The 11,478-nt window shown below is 32.1% G+C and overlaps 2 protein-coding genes across 5 annotated transcripts; both read left to right on the forward strand.

The window, feature by feature from the left end:
- Positions 1 to 225: 225 nt before the first annotated feature.
- Positions 226 to 2,165, forward strand: LOC129942027 (mitochondrial thiamine pyrophosphate carrier). Of its 3 annotated transcripts, XM_056050821.1 has the most exons (4): positions 226 to 350; positions 442 to 613; positions 676 to 1,540; positions 1,605 to 2,165. In XM_056050821.1, exons 3-4 carry the CDS (start codon positions 846 to 848, stop codon positions 1,909 to 1,911), a joined length of 1,002 nt encoding a protein of 333 aa, XP_055906796.1. In that variant the 5' UTR covers positions 226 to 350; positions 442 to 613; positions 676 to 845; the 3' UTR covers positions 1,912 to 2,165. The 3 variants fall into 3 exon arrangements, with proteins under 3 accessions (XP_055906796.1, XP_055906795.1, XP_055906797.1); XM_056050820.1 differs by lacking the exon at positions 226 to 350 and having other exon boundaries at positions 357 to 613; XM_056050822.1 differs by lacking the exon at positions 226 to 350 and having other exon boundaries at positions 357 to 1,540.
- A 3,583-nt stretch (positions 2,166 to 5,748) lies between these two features.
- On the forward strand, positions 5,749 to 10,584 carry LOC129942171 (arrestin domain-containing protein 17). 2 transcript variants are annotated; one of them, XM_056051001.1, is made up of 5 exons: positions 5,749 to 6,681; positions 8,415 to 8,767; positions 8,874 to 9,438; positions 9,517 to 9,731; positions 9,908 to 10,584. In XM_056051001.1, exons 1-4 carry the CDS (start codon positions 6,567 to 6,569, stop codon positions 9,717 to 9,719), a joined length of 1,236 nt encoding a protein of 411 aa, XP_055906976.1. In that variant the 5' UTR covers positions 5,749 to 6,566; the 3' UTR covers positions 9,720 to 9,731; positions 9,908 to 10,584. The 2 variants fall into 2 exon arrangements, with proteins under 2 accessions (XP_055906976.1, XP_055906975.1); XM_056051000.1 differs by having other exon boundaries at positions 9,517 to 9,681.
- The last annotated feature ends 894 nt before the right edge of the window (positions 10,585 to 11,478 follow it).

Here is an 11,478-nt window from a genome sequence, read left to right on the forward strand (position 1 = left end):
GTATTTTGTAAGTTTTCTTGTAAAGATTTACAAAAAGTCAATCAGCCTCTAGGTTGGTATAACCCCTTAATAAATATCCTCCTCTGTCATTCTAAGTTATTGCAGTTGCTTTGACATATTCAGAGAGAAAATGTAATAAAAAATAAAAATTAAAATTGCCTGCTTGGCAGTGTTGTAAATGAAATTATCAGAATTAATTCCATTTCATTCCCCTTTTGGATTTTCATTCCGAATGTAAACAAAACACCGAAGGAAAGCAAAATGTCAAAACCAGCTGATTACATCCAGTTTTCATCTTTTTTGTTTGTATTTCATCGGAATGTTCAATGTTACACACTCGTCTTTTACAAGTAAGATATCGAATGAAAAAAAGAAAGTTTTCACTTGTGTTTTTTTAAATGAGGTTTATGAAACAGTCAATGCATTTCTCCTCTTCGCCAGCAATAACGTTGGGTCGTCATCGTCATCGGTCACCCAATCTTCACATACCTAACAGCAAGCGCACGAAACTCCGAGCTATCAAAACAGAGGAAGCAGAAGGCACTCGACTACAAGAAGCATAACATACCCGATAAGCGAGCAGCAGCAGACAGAATCATTGGGTTGGAAGAAGGTGAAATTCAGTTTTGTGGTTTTGTTTTATACGAATATTTTATTATCTCATTTTCTTAAAAGAAATACATAAATAGTAAACACTATTTGGGAATGCAAACAACCTAAGTGAGTGGTGATAGATAAAAATTGTTTTCCAAACTAAGTTATGAAATTACTTTCGTGTGATTAGTGATTGGAAAAAAAAAACGAATACATTAAATTATACTTGAACCTCTAAAGAATTTACCGTAATGGCAGCACAAGCAATAGAGAAATCGAAGTCTGTTGAACCAACAATAGCTTCAGCACCAACTTCACCCAAAAAAAGAACCCACAGCACTAAGGAACAGATAAAGCAAGTGATAGCTGGAGGACTTGCTGCGGCTATCACCAGATCCACCTGTCAACCACTAGATGTCTTGAAGATCCGCTTTCAGTTGCAGGTGGAACCATTAGGAGGACAGGCCAGTAAACAATCTAAGTATGTATCAATATTCCAAGCGTGCAAAGTTATATTCCGTGAGGAGGGTATTGCGGCTTTCTGGAAAGGCCACAATCCTGCACAAATACTCAGTATCTTGTATGGAATTTCTCAATTCTGGACATACGAACAGTTGAGTTTGTATTCCAAGCAAACAATCTACCTCAAGGACAAACCAAATTTGTCGAATTTCATTTGCGGTGCAGTGGCTGGTGGAACTGCGGTTATCATTTCTACGCCTCTCGACGTCATCCGAACTCGTTTGGTGGCACAAGATTCGAGCAAAGGTTATCGCAACGCGACCCGTGCTGTTACAGCTATTGTACGTGCCGAGGGTGTCGTAGGTTTGTATCGAGGCCTATCATCGGCACTGATACAAATCACTCCACTTATGGGTGCCAATTTCATGTTCTATCGACTGTTTAGCAAATCGGCTATAAAAATATACAATGTCGATGATCGTAGGTAAGTTTTTGGCGGCTTTTGAACTGCAATCTGATACAAACAATTTATTAATATATTTTTGCAGTAAACTGCCCACCTGGAATCTTCTCATTATGGGCGCATCATCGGGCATGCTTTCAAAAATGATGGTGTATCCATTTGATTTGATCAAAAAACGTCTTCAAATTCAGGGATTCGAAAATCACCGCCAGACATTTGGCCAGAACATCAAATGTAATGGAGTTATCAGCTGTTTAAAACTAACAGTTCAACAGGAAGGAGTTCGGGGACTGTACAAAGGCATGGCACCAACTTTGCTAAAATCTAGTTTGACTACTGCATTATATTTTAGTATTTATGATAAAATACGACAAATACAATGGTGGACGTGAAACAGAACACATAGCTGAAATCCTAATCATAACTAAACAAGAAATACGGTGCTTTGGGCGGGGAATTGTTGTAAGCTGGTTAGCAGTAATTAAGTTTAAAGAAAAAATATTTTTAAATGCTAGCGTTTCTATGACATAACTTTAAGTTATTCCTACTAAACGCCTATTGTTGTAAATTTAAATAAAAAATGTAATGTAATATGTTTGAGAAGATACAAAGATATTAAAATATTGTTTTGTAAGACAAAACTGCATTGTTTGTTGTTTGTTTTATAACTGGTTCATTTTAAAATGTATGGATTTTTAAATTTTATATTAGTTATGCGTTATGCATCCCAGGTGCAGATGTAGATGATGAAGATGCACATTAATATTCAACTGATCACTCTTCATCTGTATCTCAAATATGCATTTGGAATTGGAATGTGTCAATGAAATACAACAGTATATAATTATAATTCATAAGTTACACATTTTTTGCATAACAAACCAGAATTATACATAATAGTAATATAATTATAGCTAGGCCATGTATAATTCGTCACAAACGCGCTTCGCATTGTCATGCTTCGAGACATCTTTAAGTTGAATCTTATTTTCTTATTCACTAGAAAAGTTAAAGATCAACAGACAAAGTGTCACACTGGCAGTTGTAAAGAAAAAATTAATACATTTTAATGGATTCCAAAGACACAGATTAAAGGTGGGTTTCGTGTATTGAAATAATTTGAATAATTTGGGCAAAACTTAAGGATTGTGGTTACCGAAGTTCGAGGAAATGAATGGTTTTTATTTTTAAATCGGTTTGGTTTTGCATCTCTCATCCAAGAAAACAGTTTAGTTTCATACTCCACGACCACACAGATAACTTCCCAATCTGCACTTCTTCCTATTAGATTAATAAAATCATTTTGTGCGAGATAAAAAATGTTTGGAGTAAATACCTTTCTTTGTTCCTATGATGCTTCAGTCAAAAACTATTACCAAACTAAATCATAATATTACAATTTGTATTCAAACATAAATTTATTTGAATTTTAGTAAACATTTTTGAATGTTTGTATTTCCCATTAAAAAATACCTATGGGGTTATTCTAAGAAATAATACTTCCTTTTGTTCTAAAGATATTAGAGTTTTTATTAATTTTGTGTGGTAGTTCTGACAGATTTGTATTTCTTTACAAACAAAACTGGCAATTCAATTTTTCTAAGTGTTTTATTGAATTTTAAAAATATTAAAAGATAAAATTAGTAGGCATTATGCTTAAGTATTTTCAAGATATTCGCGCCAAAAATCAGGTTTAAACTACTTTTAGTACCATTTGTTTGAAATCTCGAAATCCCTATAAATGTCAAAGTTTTCAATGTGTTAAATCGAAACGATTACAATAACTTCCTAAGTTATGGTTATAAGATGGAAAACTTAAATAATTGATATATTTTACTCTTGAAATGTGGAGAATTTGAGTTTTACTCGAATAGTAAAATTGCTGAGATATTCTAGAATATTGGCATTCAAAGACAAACACATTTTTGTGTCCCATGCAAAAAAAACTTTTGTGTGGTTTTCGTGTTTTTCGATGGCTTTAGGTCTTTTAGTCCAAAACGATAACACCCAAATCGTAAAATGTCATAAATCCCACAATTGATTTCAAAGCCCAAAAACTTAAAAATAAATCGCGAGTGTCTTAAAGCCGAAATAAAAAAACGTCCAAGATAATTTTTCGTTTGAATTAAGATTTTGGATATTTTGGGCAATACGCCGATTATGATTTCTATCGTTTCTTATGTCTTATCACCCAGCTACACATAATGACATAAAGCCCAAAGAGAGAAACGTAGTATAAAATATCACTAAGAAAACGACACAAATCCTAAATAAAATGTCATATCACCTAAACCAACTTTCAATGTCGTAAAGCACAAATTTAAAAATGTCATATAGCCCAACATTTTTTATTTAGCAAACATTTTGGGTGGTTGTAGGCTCGGAGACGCTTATTAAAAGTGAAGTATCTGTTTTGGGTCAACCTCCTGCAACCCTCAGCTTGTGCTCACTATACGGCCAACAATGCTTTTTTGAGGTTCCGACTTTTTGGGCGATCGGAAATTATTATCATATTATATTTATAAATGTTGTAGTTCCCTTTATAAACAAACATTTTGTCTGAACGTCCAAATGCTAAAATACACGAAGCCTTTAGGGCGTTATGATATTTTAAAGTTGATTTTTACAATATGGCATTGATTTTGGGCTTTGTAGTATTTTCTTTTGAAAACATTTTTGGGTGATATGACATTTTTAATATCTTGGCGTTATTTATTTGGGCAATACGCTTTTGTTTTTTTTTTGGAATTTCATTAAACCCAAAAAAGTTTGAATGCCTAATTGTGCGGTAATATTGCCCAAATCGTACTACGACATTATAATAATATATTTGTTTCGGGAGCAAAGAAATTTTTTATTTGGGTTATATAGTTTTGTGTGAAAAGACATAAAACCTTTTTCGGTACCAAAAGCAAAGGCGGAATTGTAGAAACTTGAATAATCCTATGACCTTGAAATAGGTGCGAACAACTTTGGCAGAATTAAAAGTATTGATACATATTTAAGTACTATTTTGATAGATCTTTTTCGAAAAACAGTTGTTTTACATTTTAGATAATCTCGCTATAAGTATGTGTGTGTATGTAAAGGGTGATTTTTTAGCTAATATCTTCTTGACAATACTGGTTTAAGCATCTAACGCACATTTCGTGTTTTGTTTTACTGTCAAACATCTTCAGCTTGGTCTATAATTTAACAAAAAATCGTCTTACAAACGAACAAGGTTGCAAATTATTGAATTTAATTGTACAAATGCGTGCTCTGTTAAGAAAGTTCATCGCGCGCTTCTTCCAGCGAGTGACAAATCTCATTTTTTGGGTCAAAGGGTACGTTAAAAAGCAGAATTGTTGATTTTGGAGTGAATATAAGCCAGAAGCATTGCAAGAGCTGCCAATGCATCCAGAAAAAGTCACAGTTTGGTGCGGTTTGGTGGCATCATTTGACCGTACTTCTTTAAAGATGTTGCGAATCGTAACGTAACTGTGAATAGTGAGCGCTACGGTGAGATGATATCCAACTTTTTTTGGACCAAAAGCTTGACTTGCATGACATGTGGTCAGTGAACATTTTATTTCACGTTTGGGACCGGTCAATTGGCTGCTTAGATTGTGCGATTTAACGCCTTTAGACTATTTTTTGTGGGGCTATGTTGAAGCTCCATGTCTATAGAAGACAGCATTGAAGCATTTATTCGTGAGATACCGGCCGAAATGTTGTATATACTAAAATTGGACGAACCGGGTGGACCATTTGAGGCGCAGTCAAAGTCAACATTTGCATTAAATAATCTTCAAACATTAAATTATATGGACCATACTATCTATTCAAATAAAGATTCCATCCATTTTTTTAATTGTATGTGTTTTTTTGTAAGACTTCCCTAAAGCTTTTCAAAAATCACCCTTTATATGCAGTCTTCTCGAAGCAATTACATCGATTTTAAAAACATAATTTCATGTATTTTATTTAATGAAATATAAAGCTTTATTTCCTAAGTAGAATATAACGGTATTTTTTTTAAATATAAAAGCTTCTTCAAATAATAACGATTGTGCTGCCAGCTTAAAAAACAAATAAGAGCTTTCAACATCCAATGACAACAACTGTCAAAATGTCCTATTGCCCTATTAAACTTATTTTTTTTTCTATACGCAATTATACGCATGGCAGTGAAAAATATATTATTGTATTGCAATCGAACAACGAACAACAAATAAAGAACAAAGGAAGAAAAAACATTGCAAAAAAAAATAGGATTTTCTCCCGCGAGTACTCACGCGAAGTCCTTGTCAGTTTGAAAGCCATTCCTTTAGTTGACATTCGGTTTTACATTAGCAAAGAGTAACTTATAAAATTTTGCGGACATTCCTTCTTTTTCAATATATAGTATATTATTGGCTGTCGATGTCGATACATATTCGTTTAAATAAATACCTTATTAAACGCTAAGCCTGATCCCTCGACAACAAATAATAAATAATAGCATTTTTATCAATTGTTTTATTTAAAAGAAGATTTCGTGCCGGTGACCTAACTTCATCTTCCAAAAAGAACATTCATACCTATGCCAAAATAAGAAATTTTGGAAAATAAATTACTATAGCCAAAATTGTCACTTTTTTTTGTCACATAGAATCTTAGGACATTTTTCCCAAGAAGTAAATTTATTTTCTACACGCCCCTAAAACGAAAAAAACACACCCGCAGCGTGTGTGCATAAATTACGACACAAGGTCCTTTATTTTATATGTTATTGTTGTTGTGTCTCAGCCATGTCAAATTGTGAACTCTGGAGTGCTTTCATACATTAGTGATTTTAATCTGTGAAAATTTGTTCATAATAGAAGCAAAATAAAAAAATATATATATACGAGTATAAAATAAAAGACTAGTTTATAGGCGTATTCAAAGGATACAAATAAGAAGACAAATAAAAACAACGAATATACATAAATATTAAGAATAATTTTTATTAAAAATAAAAGAAAGAGGCGAAGGTTAACTTGCTGCCGCAGGAAACAATTTAAGTTCAAAGGAATTTGTGCCTATGCCAATTGAGTGCCTTATCTCCTTCGACCACAATCCCCAAGGTGTTTACTATTCTGGTCAGGAGCTGTCCGGTGTTGTCGAACTCAATGTCGATACAACAAAAAGGATCAAAGGTGGGTTACAGCTATAGGTAACCTAATAATAAAGTTGTCTATCTATACACGCGCGTATAAGTGTTGTCGCTGATGAGGATGACCGTGTATACCTATAATAAAGCTATGAGTCACTTTTATGTGTAAAAATACGACCCTTTCCTTTATGCGCGCCAATCATTTTCATTTGAAGAGTGAACACATTGTTTATTTTATACTTATTCTATAAGCGAGCAATTTATGTATGTACATAGTTAGTTTAGTGCTTAGTACAACTTTCTATCCTTTTTTAAACAAGTATTATTGCCTTTCTGTCTGTATGACAGTCTTACCAAATTTGTTCAGTCTAGAACTTTTGAAACAGAAAACTTTGTTGAAATAGAAAAATTATTATTTGTAAATTTGGAGATCAAGAAAACCCCAATGTTTTAAAATTTTAGTTTGTCAAAGTGTCAAAACCTTAATATTCAAATTAAGTCTAAGATTGGCCGGCGAGTCTTTAACACGTTTTCATTAGAAAGCTATTTCAAAATACAAGACAAATGGTCACTCTAACTCTAATGACAATGTCGTTTAATAATGGCAGCAATGTTTTTTGTTTTGATTCCCCGAGTCATGCAAGACAGAAAAGGGTTATCGCTTAATATGCTATATGCATACAACTACATATACATATGTATGTATGTACCTCTGCGTAGAGTATACTCTTGAAATATTAATAGTCAAGACCCCCATGGATTTTGCAGCAGGATAATTATTATTTATATCCAATAAAGTAGTGAGTAGCTACAATATGAGCCTGAATTCCTCGAGATAGTGATCCACATATGACAATAATGGAGCGATGACAATTTCTGAAATGATAATATTTTTAAGTGCATTTGTATGTAATGAAGCTCTTTTTAATATTTTAGTCGCAGTCATGGTACTAGTACTAGGTACATACATATATATTGTTGGTTCTTTTTGAGTCATATTTATGCCGGTTTTTTTTTGTTGGTTTAAAGGTCAAGGATTATTAAATTAAGTTTACGTTTGGGTGCTTTTAGCAGAATATATGGAGAATTTTTTTTGCTATCTTCTTGTTTTACGTACGTAAAGTACGTAAGATTAATTTGAGCATTCGAATGACCTGACAGAAGTATACTTGTTTTAAAAACCTTTTCCTTCCCAAGAAAACTTGTATACATAAAACTTAACGTGGGAACTCTGGCTCGGTTAGCTTGACTGGTTCTTACCAAAAACAGATTCAAAATTTTATATTATGATATTTTTTAAAGTATACATTTACCCCTTAAAGCAATAAATAAAAGGTTAATTCCGTCCATCCCCAAGCCTAAGGACATTCATGTACCCAATAACAGTTTTTATAAATCAAATCTATCACACATTGCACATCAGAATTCCGTATATGTCGGAATATATACGCACTTATATTTTTACTCCATATTCAGCACAAGGACAAATAATTTGCACAATCGTCTAATAACTTTATGAAGAGGCTGCCAACTTTTCGTCCTTAAGCTCAATAATAATACTCATAGCCATAGAGACCAAGTATGGGGGGCTTTAAATTTTTCAACCTCACTCACACCCCCATTCCCATAGCATCATAGCAGTCTCTAAAAGAGAGTAGAATTGGTCGTATTTTTCACCCTGAAGTCTGATTCAGGATACGATTTTTCATTTTTATCTTTAATTTAGAATTTTTTTATGTACATACTGGTATGTTATTGTTTGTTTGAATTTTTCAGCAATTCATATTACTGTTAGTGGATATGCCAAAGTTCGTTGGATAAAAAAGGGTTATCCGCGCGACAGCGAACGAGCTGCATGTCGTGCGTATAAATCATATCTATCATCGAGATCTTATGTCTTGGGTAGCTGTTCAAATAGTTCAATTATTGATTGGCTAGCCGGCGAATATACATATGCGTTTCATGTCATACTGCCAAATAATTTGCCAACCTCATTCGATGGGAAATATGGGCAAATACACTATGAAATTGTAACTACAATTGATCGGCCAGGACGGTATCCGAAAGTTTACAAATTGCCGTTCACCGTTATACATCCAATAGATTTAAATTCGGATCCAATTTATAGAGTAAGTTCGTTTTCCTGTATGATAATTACTTTGTTTAAAAAAAAATACTCATACGCCCTAGAATTTCGTTGTTTTAAAGCTTATTATAATTCCTACGGTGATACAGGTTCCCCTTGAAATCCTCGATCGCAAACGCTTTTGGAGTTTTTGCTGTCCAACTGGGCCATTAACTGTGAAATTTTCAACGCCATACTGTGGCTACGCACCTGGCCAAAAGATAAATTTCGTACTCTATATAAATAATGAATCGTCAATTGATATAACCGAATGTGATGTCAAACTAAAGCAAGAGGTACGCTACGAAAGTCACAATCCACAGCATGAATATCGCTTGGATAAGAATCTTATAGCTCGCAAAAAATTCGGAAATGTTCTTCGATGGAGTCGTAAAGTGTATCGTGGTAGTTTGGAAATTCTCTCGATACCACCAACTTCATCGAAATTTCCATGTCCTATAGTTGTTTCGTATTTTATAAAAATTATAGTTAAGCCAACGGATTTTCATTGGAAAATCAAACTGAAAATTCCATTAACAATTGGTAGTATGCCAATAATGGATGATCAAACTTTGAGTCGTCATCAGACCAATGAGGAAATTATTCAACAACAACAACAGACTCCGTCGTTGATTGTGACGGATAGTGATAATCCACCAGAGTACGTTCCAATGGGTAAGTATCATTATTATGATGATAAGGTCCATCAGAAACAATTATAAGTATTCTTGAATTTTTCTAATCCTATTGCAGTGCCTCCTTCCTATGAGGATGCCATGGCACTAAGTGAACGCTTCTTTGATGATACTGAATATTTGCATAATGTCAGCATGACTAACATTACCACTGACAATGGGGAATCATTCAAACCACGTTACCCAGTCTACTATGATTTTATGACGCCATTTATTCCGCCCGGTAGTGAAGAAAGTTCTGATATTTTGTATTTCAGTTAGAGAAAACTCAAGGTTTCCTCATTCACTATAATTTAATTGAAATATATTCATAAAATATTTACCTATTTTTTTAAATTCTTTTATTTTCTTTAATATTTTAAAATATAAACAAACAAGATATATTTAAAGTAAATTTAAATTTTTGTGTGGTTTTCTTTGTTTCTTTGTTCTTTGTTTTGTGTTTGTAGAAAACGTTATTGAGGGATCACCTTCGCAGCTGCGATTAGCGCTCCAGGATTCATCTCCGACGAGTAGAAATAGTAAAAAAGATGTAAATTGAACAAAACATGAAAACAAAATTAGAAAACGCTTATAAGCTAAGAAACATTCGAAAACAAAATAAACTACTTATATATATAATATAAATACTTTACAAGTACAAAGTGCCACTTACCTTTTCAATCAACAATTATTATTATCTAATAGTTTAATTGTATAATGTACAACATTTATAAAAATTGTCCTTCCTTTTCTTGTCCATTTCAATGCACAATTTATATATTAAAACTAATTTATATGTATTCTAGTTAAATTAAATTTAAATTAAAAAAAAACAACATAGTTACGAGTATATATTTAAAAATTAAACTAAACAAAACAAAATTAGGTAAAGTATTTTAAAATTTTCCAAATTTCGTACGTATTTTAGATTAGAAAATCACAACAAATTGAAAAAAAAATGAAAAATATTTAAAAGAAAATTTAAACTGCACTTTAAGCTAAAAATTCAATTAAATGCAATATGAATATATATTTACCTCAGAGAAAGTTTTAATAAAGTCATAAAAAAACATAAATGACATTAGAGTGTTGGTTTTCTTTTTCGAGGTTGGATGGTTCCGTAAGCAGTGTTCATTTCATTACTTTTTTTTCTATAGTTTATCCGAAAAATTAAAATAAAGAAATTGTAATGGAATTTATAAAAGTGTGTGATTTTAGTTGTTTTAAGTGAACTTTATTTTTCAAAAAAACAAAACTTTAAGCTTATTAAGCTCATCGGTAAGTTGAAATTTACTAATATTTAGCAAAGCACATCAATCTTGTTTGAGCTTAAAGCCGTTAATGTAGCTTATTTTAAAATAAGAAAGCTATCTAAGAAAACAGCTAGATATTTAAATTTTTTTTAAGCTTAATTTCAGGGAGAAACATTTTGAACAATTTTTGTCAAAAAATTGATTTGGATGATTTAAAAGATTTAAGCATCTTCAAATGTTTTGATACGTTAACTTTAGTAATTTGCTAGGCCCATAACATGAGTTCTTAACTTCTATATTTTTAAAAGCGGGGATTTGTTCGCTATGTTATATTTTTTACAAGCTGTTCATTTGTATACGTTTTCACATGGATAGGATTTAAGTTTTGTAGTAGCTAGTAAATTGGAAAATGTTCAGAAAATTGTCAACAAATAATATACTAAGCACTTAACAAAAGCTTGTGTGTGGTTGCCAAAATGATACATATTTTTGGTCTGTGAATGTATCTCTTAACAAAAAAAACTTATCGGTTTTTTATATGGGACAAAAAAACATAAGGTTTTAAAAAAAAATTAATTAATGATTGTATGGTTGAAACAAACAAAAAATAAAACGCTGGTTAATTATAGAAACTATTTCAACAATACAGCTTTTTAAAAAGCTTCAGTGAGACAAATAGTTGAGTTGAAACTATTTCTTATCAGTTTTTTGTTGTTTTTGTGTTTTGTTAATAAGTTGCCAGTTGAATTTCTTATAAAAAATTAAACAATATTGTTAATATTATG

Source organism: Eupeodes corollae, chromosome 1 (assembly GCF_945859685.1).
Source record: "Eupeodes corollae chromosome 1, idEupCoro1.1, whole genome shotgun sequence".
NCBI lineage: Eukaryota > Metazoa > Arthropoda > Insecta > Diptera > Syrphidae > Eupeodes > Eupeodes corollae.